The sequence below is a fragment of the Lepisma saccharinum genome, chromosome 3 (genome assembly GCF_977018435.1).
Source record: "Lepisma saccharinum chromosome 3, izLepSacc3.1, whole genome shotgun sequence".
Taxonomy (NCBI): Eukaryota; Metazoa; Arthropoda; class Insecta; order Zygentoma; family Lepismatidae; genus Lepisma; species Lepisma saccharinum.
This window is the reverse complement of record NC_139231.1, coordinates 31,424,804-31,439,879: the sequence shown is the minus strand read 5'-3', so window position 1 is coordinate 31,439,879 and position 15,076 is coordinate 31,424,804. Positions and strand designations below refer to the sequence as shown.

General features: G+C 37.2%; 1 protein-coding gene across 3 annotated transcripts in view; it reads left to right on the top strand.

Annotated features, from left to right (window-relative positions):
• Positions 1-9,624, top strand: part of Cp190 (centrosome-associated zinc finger protein CP190) — a 67,997-nt gene extending 58,373 nt beyond the window's left edge. For all 3 annotated transcript variants that reach the window (XM_083118399.1, XM_083118401.1, XM_083118402.1), the window contains exon 7: positions 4,552-9,624. In XM_083118399.1, the coding sequence (XP_082974525.1) occupies positions 4,552-8,080 (3,529 nt within the window). In that variant the 3' untranslated portion in view covers positions 8,081-9,624. The remainder of the gene's footprint in view (positions 1-4,551) is intronic.
• Positions 9,625-15,076: the final 5,452 nt, after the last annotated feature.

Here is a 15,076-nt window from a genome sequence, read left to right as displayed (position 1 = left end):
TATGGGGGCTAGTTTACGTCCGAAATATTTTGCCTTGGAACGACTTATCATGATTGCAGTTTTTCTAGGGAAAAGATATTTGTGGTAGCTTCCCGTTGCTTTCTGCACACCACTCTGTCTTCCGCATCTTGAAAGATCCCAGGGGGCCCCAACATGCCTGCATTAATGGAGTTTTTAAAAGATGTGGTGAACCATGCCCTCAACTTCACGATTCCTTCTGGCAGCAGGATTTGCTTTCTTGGTGGACGTAACAGAAAAGCTGAAGAAACTTCATTGCCAACTGCAGGACAAAGACTAGGAAGAAATTATGTCTAATATGCAAGGAATTTTGAGGAATGTTTAATGTTGGAAAATGATTCTTACTGCAGGTCGTGTCAAACACTGTTTGAAAGACAAGATGGAAAAACAGCCCATCACAGCCTTACTGTAGGTAATGCCATGTTGAAATTCCAAGTTTGAGAGAGCAGTTTCAGAATGTTTTTAATATATTGCATGTAATTTGATCTCCTCTCCACAGTTATCACATCAGTATTCATAGACACTGATTTAAAGGAATTTTCAACTATGTAATGAAACATTTTGAAGACTGCCCTGCAGTGGAAATTGGGCTCGAAGCTTTTCAAAATGATTTGGCATTGAAATCTCTCATCTCAAAAAAGTATAATTTTGCCTTTTGCTTCCAAGGAAAAGCATTTTTCGAATTGCACTACCTGTAAAGGCGTTCCTGCTGTGTGTGCGTGGTTTGTTTATTTTAAAAATTAATGTGATTAAAAGCAGGTTTAGAAACACACTGACAGATCAGCATCTGGAAAACTGCATTTGCTGGGACAACTTATGCACCCATCTTAACAAAGTTTGTGGATGAAAGTGTCATCAGTCTCATTAACATAAGAAGCAAGGAGATAATGATTAGGCCTTAACTTTTCTGGTTTTACTGTGTTTTGTGAGAATAGTGTTTATATGTCTTAAACTCTCTTTATATGTTTTATGGAAATTAAAATGAGTAATTTGATTGCACGTCAATGATTTTATGAAGCAAGAAATAATCATAAAAAAATCAATCCACCAGAGGTAAATTTTCAAATCTGAGAAGTAGCTCAATGGTTCTGGGAGTTTGGAGACCTCTGGCCTACATATTATAACTAACTTCAGTTTTACATAGTTGTTTATCACACTTTCTGTTCAAATACAGCAGAACTTATGCTTCAGTGTGTTTTTGAATGCTCCAGGGAAAGAGCATAATTACAAGATTCATACATTTGTTGTAACTATAAAAAATGTGCAAGTTTGCATAAAGTGAAGCAAGTAATTTTTCTTCGTAAACTTGATTTGGACTTTTTAAACAAGAAGAAAATTACAGGTAGTGAAACTAGTGTCTTAAATTACACAGTGGTGAATGGTTTGTGTATCTGATTAGATCAGAGAAAATGTTTGTTTCATTATCTTATTCCAGACTACTTTGGCAACAGAGTTGTTTATTAAAATCCACACAATCTCTTAAGCACACAGATGTCTGTAGTATCCATTTTATTTTATCAGGGTTCTCACACCTGGAAAACATGAAAATCTCAGGGAAAATCCCAATTAATCAATGATTTACATTGAAGTACATGTGAAGGGTTAGAATATGCTCCTACCTGTTGATTTTCTTCACACAAGCTGCTTTGAAGACATAGGCTTGTAGCATATGTTTATTTTCCATTATAAATTAAATTCATATTGTGTCCATTTGTAAATATCAAAAGTGTGAAAATATTTGTTCTATATGTGGTGTGTTTGGAATGTTATTTTGTGCACTGCAATACAGTTTGAAAAGATGTTAACTCAGACAATCATCTGTAACCGTAGTCCTTAATTATATGTGCACAGGAATTCTTTATTTAGTTTCATTTCAGAAATTGAACTGATATGAAGTATTTCCCAGTACTGATAAACTACCAATATAAAATTTACTGATTCCGATAACTGAGCCAGTTCAAAATTGCAAATAATTCTGTCAGAATATGCATTCACCTCCTCAATTAATGTTTGCAACCAAGTGATTCAATATGATTTACTTTAATAATGAACTCCTTATTTAGACATTTTCTTCACAAAACCAAGACATACAAATTTTATTTTCTTATTCATAAAAGTAATTAAAAAGTGGCTAAAATTATCAGAAATATTACTGATACACAGATATGCCTATACCAATAGAGTAACAATTAGTTTGCTTCTGTTGGGATGCCAGTCATGTAGGCATCAAGGGGAATGAAGGAGCTAATGCTACTGCCAAGTCTGCTGATACAGATGGCGACCTTCTCATTCACCTTGTTCTTGTTCTCTCTCTTTTGCCGAGAATAAGTCATCTTGACTCTGCTTCAAATCTGACACAGCCTTCTTACACATGCCCTTTGCTGCAAGGGCTGGACCCTCCGTTGTGTCATACCTGTAAGGGTTCGGCACATTCTTCTTGCATGTGCTGATTTTCATTTCCTCGAGTTTTAACCTTCCCAACGATTTATCATCCATCCATGTTGTGAGATGATGACAGTGTTTTTACCAAATGTTTTTTATCTTTTTTGAGAAGAGTGGGCCTTTTTCACTGTTTCTGAGGAAGTTTTTGGACTATCCTTGCCTTTTTTAAAATTAGTGTTTGTCCTGTGGAAGTTCCTTTACAACTTGCATATTTAACCTTTCTCAAAGGTCTCACACCCCTTTAAGGGTTTTTAGATAAGGAGATTTTTCATGCATACTTAGTCCTACCCCTATGCTTTACACCATACCATGAAGGTAAATTGGGGGAGGGGTTATGGCCCTTTCTTGATCTTGGCCAAGCTGGGGGTGATGTGATCAGCACCACACCCCTGGCCACCTTTACCCCCAGAGTTTCCTTCAGGTACCCACTTTATACGATGCTCGGTGGGTGCGGGAGCCACTTGAGCAGGTTGAAAAAGTCCCGGTTCTCTCCTGGCGGGGATTGAACCCAGGTCTCTCGCATGGTAGTCAGATGCCCTAACGACAGCTACCACGGCACCTGTATACTAGAAGAGTGCAAAATGACTGTAAAAGTCGAAGCACCCAAAAATTTTAAATCGATCAACCAGCTAGTCCATCTCATCTCTATTAATAATAATAATGTGGTGATGATGTGGCTATGAGGGAAAATGGAGGCTATTGTAAAAAAGTAAACAGTATATTCACTGCTATGGAAAAATATTGAAGATTCTGGAAAACTCTGGGAAAATACATTTCAAATTCACATGGGAACCCTGTTTATACAATAATGGTAATGCAAATGTGTACAGAGAACTCTCAACATGAAGTTGAACAGTTTTGTGAAGAAGCCACTGCATGCCCAAGACTTCAATTGAGAACCTTCTGCTTCTGATAGTGTGGGCTCTGTTGAGCGTTTTGAGAGATTGACTCAGTCTTGTCTCCAGAAATTCCAGATTTGCATTCTGTCATCAATATTTCTTTACGAGTATTCCTTCATAAATTTCATAATTCATGATATCCAAAAGTGACTGAAAAGCAACCAACATAAAGACTACAAAACACACCATACAGCTGCACTCTTTTGCAAGTACAGTGGTACCCCAATTTTACGTTCCCAGATTTTACATTTTACCTCATTATACATTCAGTCTTCATGGTCCCAATACAGCAAAATCATGCTTCTTGCATACCTATGTATAGTGGATTTCAAAGTTTTTCACTCAACAAACATTAGATGTAAGTGAAGATGTAACAGATCATTTGTAGAGGCACAGATTTTGGTAATTAAGAAAGCAAAATTTCAGTACAAAAACAGTCAATTTCAGGTTGAAAAGTAGTAAATAAAATAAAGTTTCGGTGTTATAGCGGTGAAAAATCTGATCAAAAGCTATATGTAAAATGACATTTTGCTTTTAAAATTGTGACTATAATCCTATATTTGATTTAAAAACTGCACTTATTACACAAAATAAACATATCCCTTTTAATAACACATTTATGTCGTTACCAAAATATTAAGTTTATTCCTGTATAAAGGGGTCCATTTTTGCTTCTGAAATGGTGGTGACAGTCAGTCCGACTGAATAAACTTATAAAAATGTAAGGTTCTTGCAAAATCAAACAACGTAACACATTACATTATAACGAAACTACGTTCCACACGCAGTCTTGTTTGCACAGACTATTACATAGCAACAGTAGTTTGCTTAGCACTACATTCGGTAAGTAAACTAAATTTTGTGTTTGTCAATTTCACATTTTGCAGTTCATTTTGCGACAAAACAGGGCAGGAAATGTACCACACACCTTTCAGAAACGTGAAAAAATTAGCATTACAGCATGTTATTTCACATGTTTTCGTCAAAAATGAAATATGCGTGCCTCTAATCATTTGACACTATCATTGATCAAGAAATGGCTTCTCAACAGGATTTTCATCTTAATTTTTTGTTTTGAAAGGTTGTGTGCATATATATATATATATAAACATATATATATTTACATACACACACAGTGTGTGCTGATAGAGGAATATTTTCTTTACAAAAATGAATATTTCTTGTGTTACAGGCCTGCTCCCCCTCCTCCAAAAGAAGTTCCCCGGGCAAGAGATGAGCCACCAAGGCCAACTAGATTTGAATGGCCAGAAGATGATGTTGAGATGAGTCTGTACAGCACTCCATTTGACACCATTTCATATGAGACATCTCCACTATTGCAGAGGCCAAAAGAGACTGCTACTCCACCACCTTCAGCGGCAAACACTCCGGTTGCAAAAACGGTGAGTTTTGAAGAATTAAGGAAGAACATGACTGTGAAAAGACCACTCCAGTCATCTACTGGAGAAGCCCCTGATGCTAAGAAATGTAAAGTGGTTGACTTGCAAGAAGTGAAGGAGTATTTGCAAGAACACCAGCTGCGGAAAGAACTCATAGAGGATGACGATGCTGCTAGTGATGATTTTGATGACAGTGTTGCAGTGGCTGACTTAGATGATGACGAAGATGAAGATAGGGAAGTTGGCCATGCCGTGCCTGTTGCCCTTATATCTCAGCAAAGTGTTCTTCAGAGAGAAGAAGAGGTTAATGAGCAAGAAAGTGTCGTTGTTACTGAAGAAATTCCTTCTGTGCCCACTGAGGCACAGAGTAGCATACACGAAATTAGCACAGAGACCAATGTCATTGAGGGTGACCCTACTGAAGACAATCAACAAGAGGCCGATGGGGAGGTTAAGGAATGTGCAGTGGATGTGAAACAGCAAACTACTGAGTTGAAAGCAGCAGAAAGAAAGGAAAATAAAGTAGTGATTAAGCCACAGGAAGTGCAGAAGCAGCCTCCAGACTTAAGTGCAGCACCTCAGAAAAGTATTCTTAAAACTCCAGCCTCGAAGGAAGGGGAATCTACACCCAATGTTCCCACTAAGAAAGTAAGATTTTCTTTAGAAAACGATTCGGAAGGTAAAGAAAACGTAATAATCCATCACACGCAACCACCAGCACCACCCCCATCGCAACACGAAGTAAGCAACGGTGATGAAATAACCCACGTAATTCCAACTGATGCAACTCTGACCGGAGGATCATCGAACATAAATAATCTTTCAAATCATGCTAAAATTATATCTGAAGTTCTGAAAAAGTATCCTCATCTGGTAAAGGATAACAAAAATATCCGTTTGAAAATAATGCAAAAGGGTCATACAAAGCAAGCCATTACTGTTGAAGGGGACTCTGGGAAAGTTGTCAAGTCAAAGGTTTCTTACGTGGTTTTGAAATCTAATGATTCAGCCAAAGGCAAGGTAATCCTGAAGCACGGTACATTCTCTGAACCTCTGAGTGAAGTTGCAGCAGAGGGTCAGAAAGCTCCATCAGGAGCTGAAAACACCACTGGACCGTGGCTGTGCTACACCTGCGGAACAAATGAGCAGCCCATAAATTTTGAAACTTATTATTCCTACCGACGACATCTCCAAGAGATCCATCAAGAAAAAATAGATGCGAGAATATGTGAACACTGTGGTCATAAAGCCAGCAAAAGAAATCTTCTTCTGTATCACTTGTATACAAAGCATGGTGTGCCACCTCCAAGAAACTGTCAGTTCCCCAAGTGTGACCAATGCGAGTATGTTGCATTAAGTGAAAGTTTGTTAATAAAGCATCGCAACAATCATTTAAATGCAAAAGACTTTCTTTGCAAAATGTGCAATGCCAGTTTCAAGAGTAATGGTGCCCTGCAGGGTCATATGCAAACTAATCTGCACAGTGATCCAACAAAGAAGACATACGAGTGCCCATACTGCCAGAGGCCATTTATGCGTAATATAAATCTGAAAGCACACATACGAGCTGCACACAAAGAGGTAGCAAAGAAGATCGACGATGGGGGTGGAGAGAAGAAACAAACTGAAACGAAGCCTAAGAAAAGGCGATCAAAAGCGCAAGAATCCAAAGCCAATGCAATGGATGTTAAGAAAGAGATGCATCAAGCTTTACCTCCACCTCTTGATGGCGTCATACCCAATACTGAATGTGGAATGGTTGGACGAATGGAAGAAAATATCCCACCGCCAAATCTTGTGCCATCGTCCGAGGCAGAAGCCCTCTCAAATGTTGCAAGTGGAATTGCAGCTTCTTTGGGATTAGCCGATTCGCTAACGGAAGTGCCGGATCATGGAGTTGTACAGGAAGATGCACAGAATAAGTGTGACCAGTACATATATCAGCAACCTCCTGTAAATTCTTCGCAGCAAGAGTACATAGTGCCTGAAATACTTGACGGTGGGACGGTCGAAGTTGTACATTCATATTCTGGACCTTTGTCAGAACTTGAGAATTATGGAGGTGATAATAATAATTGTGCCTTACCCCATAACAACACAGCCCCAGTTCTTATGGAAGAAACCATAATGGTATCAGTCGCTAATTCGCTACAGGGAACCCATGTGATGGCAACTGCGGACAGCTTAAAATCGGGTCAGTTCCCTGAAGGGATAGCAGAAGTGAAAGGTGTAGTTCCTCTAACTGTGACCACAGATACTGAAAACACACAAATCGTGCACTTTGCGGTACCAACTACAATTACGGAAACTGGACAGATTGTTCATCTCAGTGTCCCGTCGTCTATTGCCGAGAGTGGGCATGTTGTGCATTTAAGTGTACCAACTTCAATTGCTGATGCAACACAAATGGTTCAGCTGAGTGTTCCGACAACGATGGCGGAAATAATAGAGCAAAGTAATGGGAAAGTCGCTTCCAGTTATCCAATTGAAGAAGCCGTAGAAGTAAAATGCCAGGGTATTCCAAAACTTGAGAGGCAGGTCCTGTCAGTGGAGGTTCCTCAGCCTTCAGAAGAGTTTGAAAACTTGCCACCAGTTCTCGTGAGAGAGGTCCCGATCCATGGGACTCAACCGCCGACAATAATGGTGATGGAAAATGTGCCGCATGCAGAGACGGTGACAGTTGAGCAGTGTCAGGAGGTGCTAATTCCAGGCACAAGTGTCAGTGAGAGTGCAGTTATAAATCATGAAGCCATATCAAATATGGAACCGGTAGCGACCGGTGCTGAGGAGAGTGCACCGTCAGTTACCAGTGTCATTAATGAACCTGCCACCTCTAGTGATACAACCAAACTGCATAGTGTCAAAACTGAGCTTGTGAGAGTCGTGAAGCGTGAACCGTCGTCGTCGCCCCAGAAAATACAGAAACCCACTAAACAAGAACCAGCAAAGGAAGTGATTGTGTCAAAAGTTGAATCCCAAAAAGTTGCAAAGCCTTGTGATTTTGATTTAGTACCAAAGGTGACAACAAGCTACCCTTCCCCAAAAAAGAAGATGCAGTTAGGTGTTTCTGCATCCGTACCAAAAGACAAACCAGCATCAAGCAAAGATTCGCCTTCTAAGTCTACGTCTTCATCCAGCAGTGACACAAAAGAGACTACAATAGTTAGGACAGAGAAAAAACAAGACAGTCAGGCTCCTGCAAAGCAAAAAATGGGAACAACTGAGAATGTGACTGAATCAAGTGAACATCCAGCAAAATCAAAACCTGTTCCTGAAAAGGTAAAAGCGGTCCGTGTAGTAAGAGAGACAAAGAAAACGTGATAGGGATCATAATGCATTTTTTCCATGAACAATGACAAATAAATATATATATGCATGAGGTTCATGTAGAAGGAATGCGTAAATTTTAATGTCAAAATGCTGGTAACTTTTGTAGTGCACTTTTTAAAATTGTTTTTAAGAAATGAAGTTCTAGAAATGCTTGCAGAGTGCCATTTGTATCTCACGATCACTGGTACAAAAAATTATTAAATATATCTGCTGTTTCAGATTGATAAAAAGTCAATCATCTGTAATTTATTGGACACGAAACAGCTTTTGTATAGTACAAAGTGTGCCTGTTGAGAAGAAATTTTGAAATTTTAATACAAAATTGTTGTTTTCCTGTGGCAGTAAATTCTAGATATAGTATTAACTGTACATAATATTGCTAGGATATGTACATAATTTGTAGTACATGTTTCACCAGTTGCATTTTTTTTACCATCTTTTGTAAATAGATTGCTTTGTATTTTTCTTGTTGATACACAGGCAGGTTATTGTTAGTGTGACTTTAATGAACTTGTCATTAGCATGGAAACATTTCCTTAATTATTATTGACTATTAATAATTGCCACTATGTTAATTGGTATGATCGCAATTAATAACAGATAATGTTTCATTTAGGTTCAATTGCGTTGTTTCTATTTTGTAAAGAAATAATGGTGTTTTTTTTAAAGTAATATTTGCTGGAATTTAGAGATCAAATGAAGGAAATTTCATTGCATAATTGTTTTGCTTTTTGTTAAAATAAACATTGTGATGAATGGGTAGTAATCAGAACAGGTCTGAACACACATATTCATATATAATTTACAAACTGTCTTTTATGAATACTATTGTCTGTACTAAGTTTGATTTTATCTGGATCCAACTGGTTATCATTAAGATAAAAGTTTTGAATCGCAAGTTTAAACACATCTTAATAGTGTGTATGTAATGAACTTTTGTACAGAAGAGTGGCACAAGGAATAACTTAAATACAGGAAAGATTGTATTGTCAACTACAATTTATTGACTAAAATTTCTCTTCTGCAGAATTATTTCCATGCTGTTCAGATTTTTTTGGTAATTTTTTTGAAATCAGTAATGAACAGTAATGTAATTTTTTAAATCTTGCTGTTGCAAATGCAGCTTTTTAAAGATTTTTTTTGTAAATATAGCATGAGAACTGGATGTATTTCATGTAATAAGATACATGAGTGTGCTAGTAGCACAGTATGTGCATAAAGTATATTTTTCTTCCCCATCAACTTATGCTTGGAGAATACAGCATTTTATGAATGCAAGGATATGTAGTTGTACATATGTAGAGTGAGTGATGTTGTATATGACCACAAATTGTGATACAGGATTTTCATGTAAAATTTATGGAAAAAAAAAAGAAAAATTAGGTACTGAGTTGTGCACTAGTTAATATTTGTTCTGATTATTGTTCAGTTATGCAAAAATCACATGTAGTTTTATTTATTCATCTCATTATGTAGTACCTCCAAGATGTATCTACCATGTACTGTAATGTGTATAGTAAATAAAAAAAAGAATTTGAGTGTTTTTTTATCATGTTTCTGCTGAAGATATCCAGGGTAGCTACTCACCAGGAATTATGTGTAAATCATTGGCTCCGTGAATTATGCATGCATTCTGCGTGAATTTTTCTGTGTAGACGTGATAAATCACACACTTTTATTAGTCCAAATTCCATTGAATATACACATATTTATAAATGTGCTGAGGCACGTTTTTCACAGTTAAGCTTTTATTTTTATCGAGGAAGGAAAAGATAGCTGCATGGAAAATGGAACATCTCTCAATCTGTTTACTTTGTGTCCTTTGCAGAACAATCTATCTGACAGATGGAAGATTATTGCAAGATAAAATAACTTGAAGTTGACTAGTTAAATTTGAGTTTGAAATTCTCATACAATTAACAGTTTTTATTAGTACATACCGTAACATTTGTGACTTGTGTTCGTAGATGTATTTCGAGTCTTAGTATGTTAAATGGCAAATGTAAACTCTGCACCACAAAGTAAAATTTTTAATATACATATTTACCATTTAATTGAATTGATTTTTTTGATACATTGGAATCGCACAGACCATTTATATTGTTAATATATATGTGTGGGTGGTGAGAGGCAGTAGTATTATGTAAGAATGAAATAGAGAAAATATGTATCTGCATGTACCCTTGAATTTTTGGGAAATTTGCCTTGAAAAAACTGATTTATACTTCAATTTTATCATGGTCCTAGAGTGGCCACCCTGCTATCCAACTACTGGAATGTGTGTAATGCGGCAGTTTAAGGTATGAAATTTTGCAGACAATGTGGTGCAGTGAGAAGCAAAAAATGAGTTACCATACAAAGCTTTAATAATTATTTTCCGTTTTGCATTTTACAGTTAGAGAAATTATACATCAGTGAGGGTAAGCTTGTATGAAAAAGTTCACACTACAAGATCAGGACACACTAACTTCCTACAGCCAATCATAACACACAGACATGTCTGTGTGTTAATTGTTAAGAAAACTTGCAGCAAAGCTTGCTGACATGCATTTGTTTTTCACAATTTAATATATTTTTCGTAGATCAGAGGAGGATTGGTCCTTGGCTGTTAACTCCTCGCGTGAAGATGGATTTGTTATGGCATTCCTAGAGTCAAATTTTGTGCAATGCGTGAAGTTTAGTTCTTGCAAGAAATACACCCATTGCTTGTAATTTGAAAGAAAAAATAATACTCCACGTACCCATTGCCATTGAATAAAATAAATGACATAGCTCAGAAATTGTCAGTCTTTAAGGACACTTGTAAAGAAGAAGAAAAATGTTTTTATCTCGCTTGGCTGAGAAGTTGGCAAACTGGTTTTTCAATTCCTTTTCACTACAAATTTCACAAACTATTTCTTGAACTGGTAATACTTTATTTCCAATCACAGCCTTTAGACTTTCTCTTGAGAAGTTCCTCTATTCGATCTTTCATGTGCTGAGAACATTGAATAATTTGCTTTGATATTGAAACAACTGGCCAATCTCGCCAGCCTGAACTTCAGAGTATTTCATTCTATCTTTTTGTTAATTCCAAAAAATCCTTCAGCTTGTCCTTCTCATACACAAATAACTTCCAAGGTATTTTTCAGAACTCCAATTTCAGTCTTGGATTAAAGCAGCCAAATTGCCAGCTTTTCTTAAGTAAATTTAATGCTGCCTTTTCATTATTTTATGAATCTTTTTCTTGCATTTCTAACAACACATTGAAAGCAGTTCTGAAGAAATGAGGACATGTTTGAAACCTGAAACCCTACCATTATATTTTATAACTTGGATAGAAATATTTGTGCTAATTAAAATATTCTTTCAAATCGGAGGAGATACATCGGTTGCTATTTATGTATCCGGAACTGGCAACACTAATGTTGCTAGGTAACATATAATATATCCATCGTAAAGTTGGACATTTCTATGGTATATGTACCCAGAACGTTGTGCTTACGGATGCTATTTTTGTTTGTTACAGGGACTTGAAAATTTCACCTGAGGCCAACAATGGAATTAACTCGAACATTTTCGAGCAATGATTTTCTACGACTTTCGATGTGGATTATCTCAACAACAGTGCATCGATCAACTCACTTTGACTTTTGGCGATGGAGTACCATCTAAAAGCACTGTATATCACTGGTTTAGTGAATTCAATCGTGGCCGTCGTTTGCTCACGGACGAATCTAAAGAAGGCCATCCAAAATCGGTTGTTGTGCCAGAAAACATTGATGCTGTGCGAGAACTGATAATGTAAGATCGTCATGTGACATCGTGAGATTGAGGCATCCCTGGGCATTAGTATGACTAGCATACATAAGATATTGCATGAACATTTAGCCGTGAAGACTTTGTTCACGTTGGATCCTGCATAATTTGACAATCGCTCAAAAAAAGGCTTGTGTCGATTGGTGCAAACAAATACTCACAAAATACAATCGTGGTGCTTCAAAAGCAGTGTATAACAGGTACACAGGTGACGAATCTTGGATCTATGCATATGAGCCCGAAAGCAAACAGTAGTGTGGGTGCTCCAAGATGAGCCAAAGCCAACAAAAGTTGTTCGTACAAGAAGCACTTCAAAGCAAATTGTTTTTTTTTGGGAAAAATGGACATGTGGCTACAGTGCCACTAGAGAATCGTAGAACCGTCAATTCTGAATGGTACACAACCATTTGTTTGCCAGGAGTCTTTGGGGAAATGAGAAAAAACAACCAGCGACACAGGATCATTCTTCATGACAATGCGAGTTGTTGCACATCGGTCCAAACAACTCAGTATTTGACTGGTGAAAACATTGAATTGATGGGTCATCCGCCGTATAGCTCTGATTTAGCACCCAATGATTTCTTTTTGTTCCCGTACGTGAAGAATAAGCTACGTGGTCAACTATTTTCGACACCAGAAGAAGCGATTGATGCGTTCAAAATGCGAATTTTCAAGATACCTCAATCAGAATTGACAAAGTGCTATGAGAATTGGTTCAAACATATGCAAAAATCCATCGATCATCATGGAGAATATTTTAAAAACAATAAAACCATTTTCAGTGATACATATATATATATTTTTTTATTCCGGATACATAAATAGCAACCCTCATCTATAAATATTTCAACCTTCAATGCATTTTTAAGACTGCATGAAGCAATGAACTTATGCTTAGATCAGTCTCCTCAGTAAACCAGGTTGTGCTTCAGTTTTTTGTATGTGAACTAAACTTCTTCAAATTACATGGTAGGATGTATTATTTGTATTGCATTTTGTGTTTATGTAACATATTGAAACAAAAAAAATATGTTGTTGCTCCTTTTAAACATTGGGCATTATAGCCTGACAAGTTAAGTCCCGATATGCGCAGATTGCTGTGGAGCACTTCCCATTACGTCATCCTCCCCACCACTCTTCTACTCACTGGTCTGGCGTTGAGAGTACCAGTGGTGCCAACTCAGCAAAATTAAGCTAAAACAAATATGACTATTTTCATGGTACAGTGGCTCTCAGCGACAGACAAACCTGCAAACGAAACTGAAATCGATGCGGAGAATAGAGTGAAAGCATTGTGAACAATAAACAAAAGGAAATTGTACTTAAAAATTCAAAGTGTAGCTTATGTGAAACAGTATGCGATTGACACGAAATTTAGAAACGCGGGGCACACCATAATACGACTTCCGCCTTACCACGCAGACTTAAATCCCATTGAACTTGTGTGTGTGTGGGGGGGGGGAGAATCAAGGGTAAGGCAAGGGAATTCATTTCGGATTCACTGGATGCAAAGAAAGATTTGCTGGGAAAATTATTTAGTGAATATTCTGTACAGAAATGGATTAAATGTTGTGAACACGTGAAAAAAATTGAAGATTCTTACTTTGTAAGAGACGGGACTTATGGACGAGCGTGTAGATGAACTGATAATTAGACTTGGTGAAGCCGATTCAGACACTGACACAGATTCATCGGTAGACACAGACTCCGACGAGTGGGAGAGTGAAACTGAAGGAGAACTGGAAAACATTTAGAAGGTGAGCTCAGTTCTATCGTTTATATATTTTTCATTTGTCTATCGTTTTATTTCATACATTTCTTATGCTGGTAAGAAATATCTTTAATATAACTTAATTCATTTAAGGTTTAAAGGGAAAATATCAAAATGTATTTAGAATTTAGCGTAATCAATAGATAGCGTAGGTGAGGGGATACTAATTATGTCTTTCACATTCTAATTTCGTTGAAAATTCTCAGACGATTCCTCTCCCTCCAGGTTTGCAACACTGCGAACGAACGTCGCCGCAGACAATGGGGTGGGGAAATGTGATGCGAGGTGCGCAAACAATGGATTGCAGCGTCTTGTTTTTAAACTTGTCAAGTTATAGTTTTTGTTGCATGTTATGTATAATAAATATATACATTTGCAATCGGTATATTAATTTTATCTTGAGCCATAACTCTACACATGGGTTTATTGCTTACAAAGTAAAAAGTATCTTGCATCAGGAAATGCAGATTTCTGTACTCGATTTTGTATGTTCAGTTTGACCTTTTTTTTCCCCCTGTCTACATATTGCAACACTAGCACATAGGTTTGGAATTTGTTTCAATGGTTAAATTTACCTCTATTGTTTCGTCATGACAAGGTAAAGAAGCGATTGGCTACCAGTACAGTAAATGTTGTGTAATATGTATGCCAAGCAGGAAAATCTTTAGAAATAACAGGGATCTCTTAAGAGAGAGTTTACATTCCACACTGATTTTTTGTGACGAAGCTGAGAAAGAAGAAAAAAAAACAGCAGCTTTTAACCAACAACAATTTGGCTCAATTTACTATAGATATGTTCAATTTATATTCTGGAAATCCAAATAAAATTAAACTAGAAACAACTACTGCTGTAAGAGAAATGCTACAACAGTGTGGTTTATACTGTAGAATGGCCAAACTGATCCAGATCCAAAAGTTCCAGATCACAGTTTTGTATCTCAATCCCATTATAATATTACCACACCTTAAAAGGTATTATGATCTTCGATTACAAAGAAATTTTTCATTAGTTAGTCCTTCAAGATTTTTTCTCAAGTGTTGTCAAATGTCAAGATGACAAATTTAAGTGGGCATTTGACCCCTGTGTCCCCCTCCGATTTCCATGAAACTTGGCAGGTGTATAGAGGGGCCCAAAGGAAGAAATAAGTGTTTTATTGTTTCGGCTAAACTGTTCTAGGGGCAACCCCCCCCCCTGAAATGTCAAGATGAGGACAAATTAAAGTAAGGATCTGACCCCTGTGTCCCCCTCCGATTTCCATGAAACTTGGCAGGTGTATAAAGGGACCCAAAGGAAGAAATGCGTGATTTTTTTTGTTTCGGCTAAAAAAAACAGTTTTAGGGGGCAACCCCCCTCAAATGTAAAAATGAGGACAAATTTAAGATTGGCATTTGACCACTATGTCCCCCTCCAATTTCCA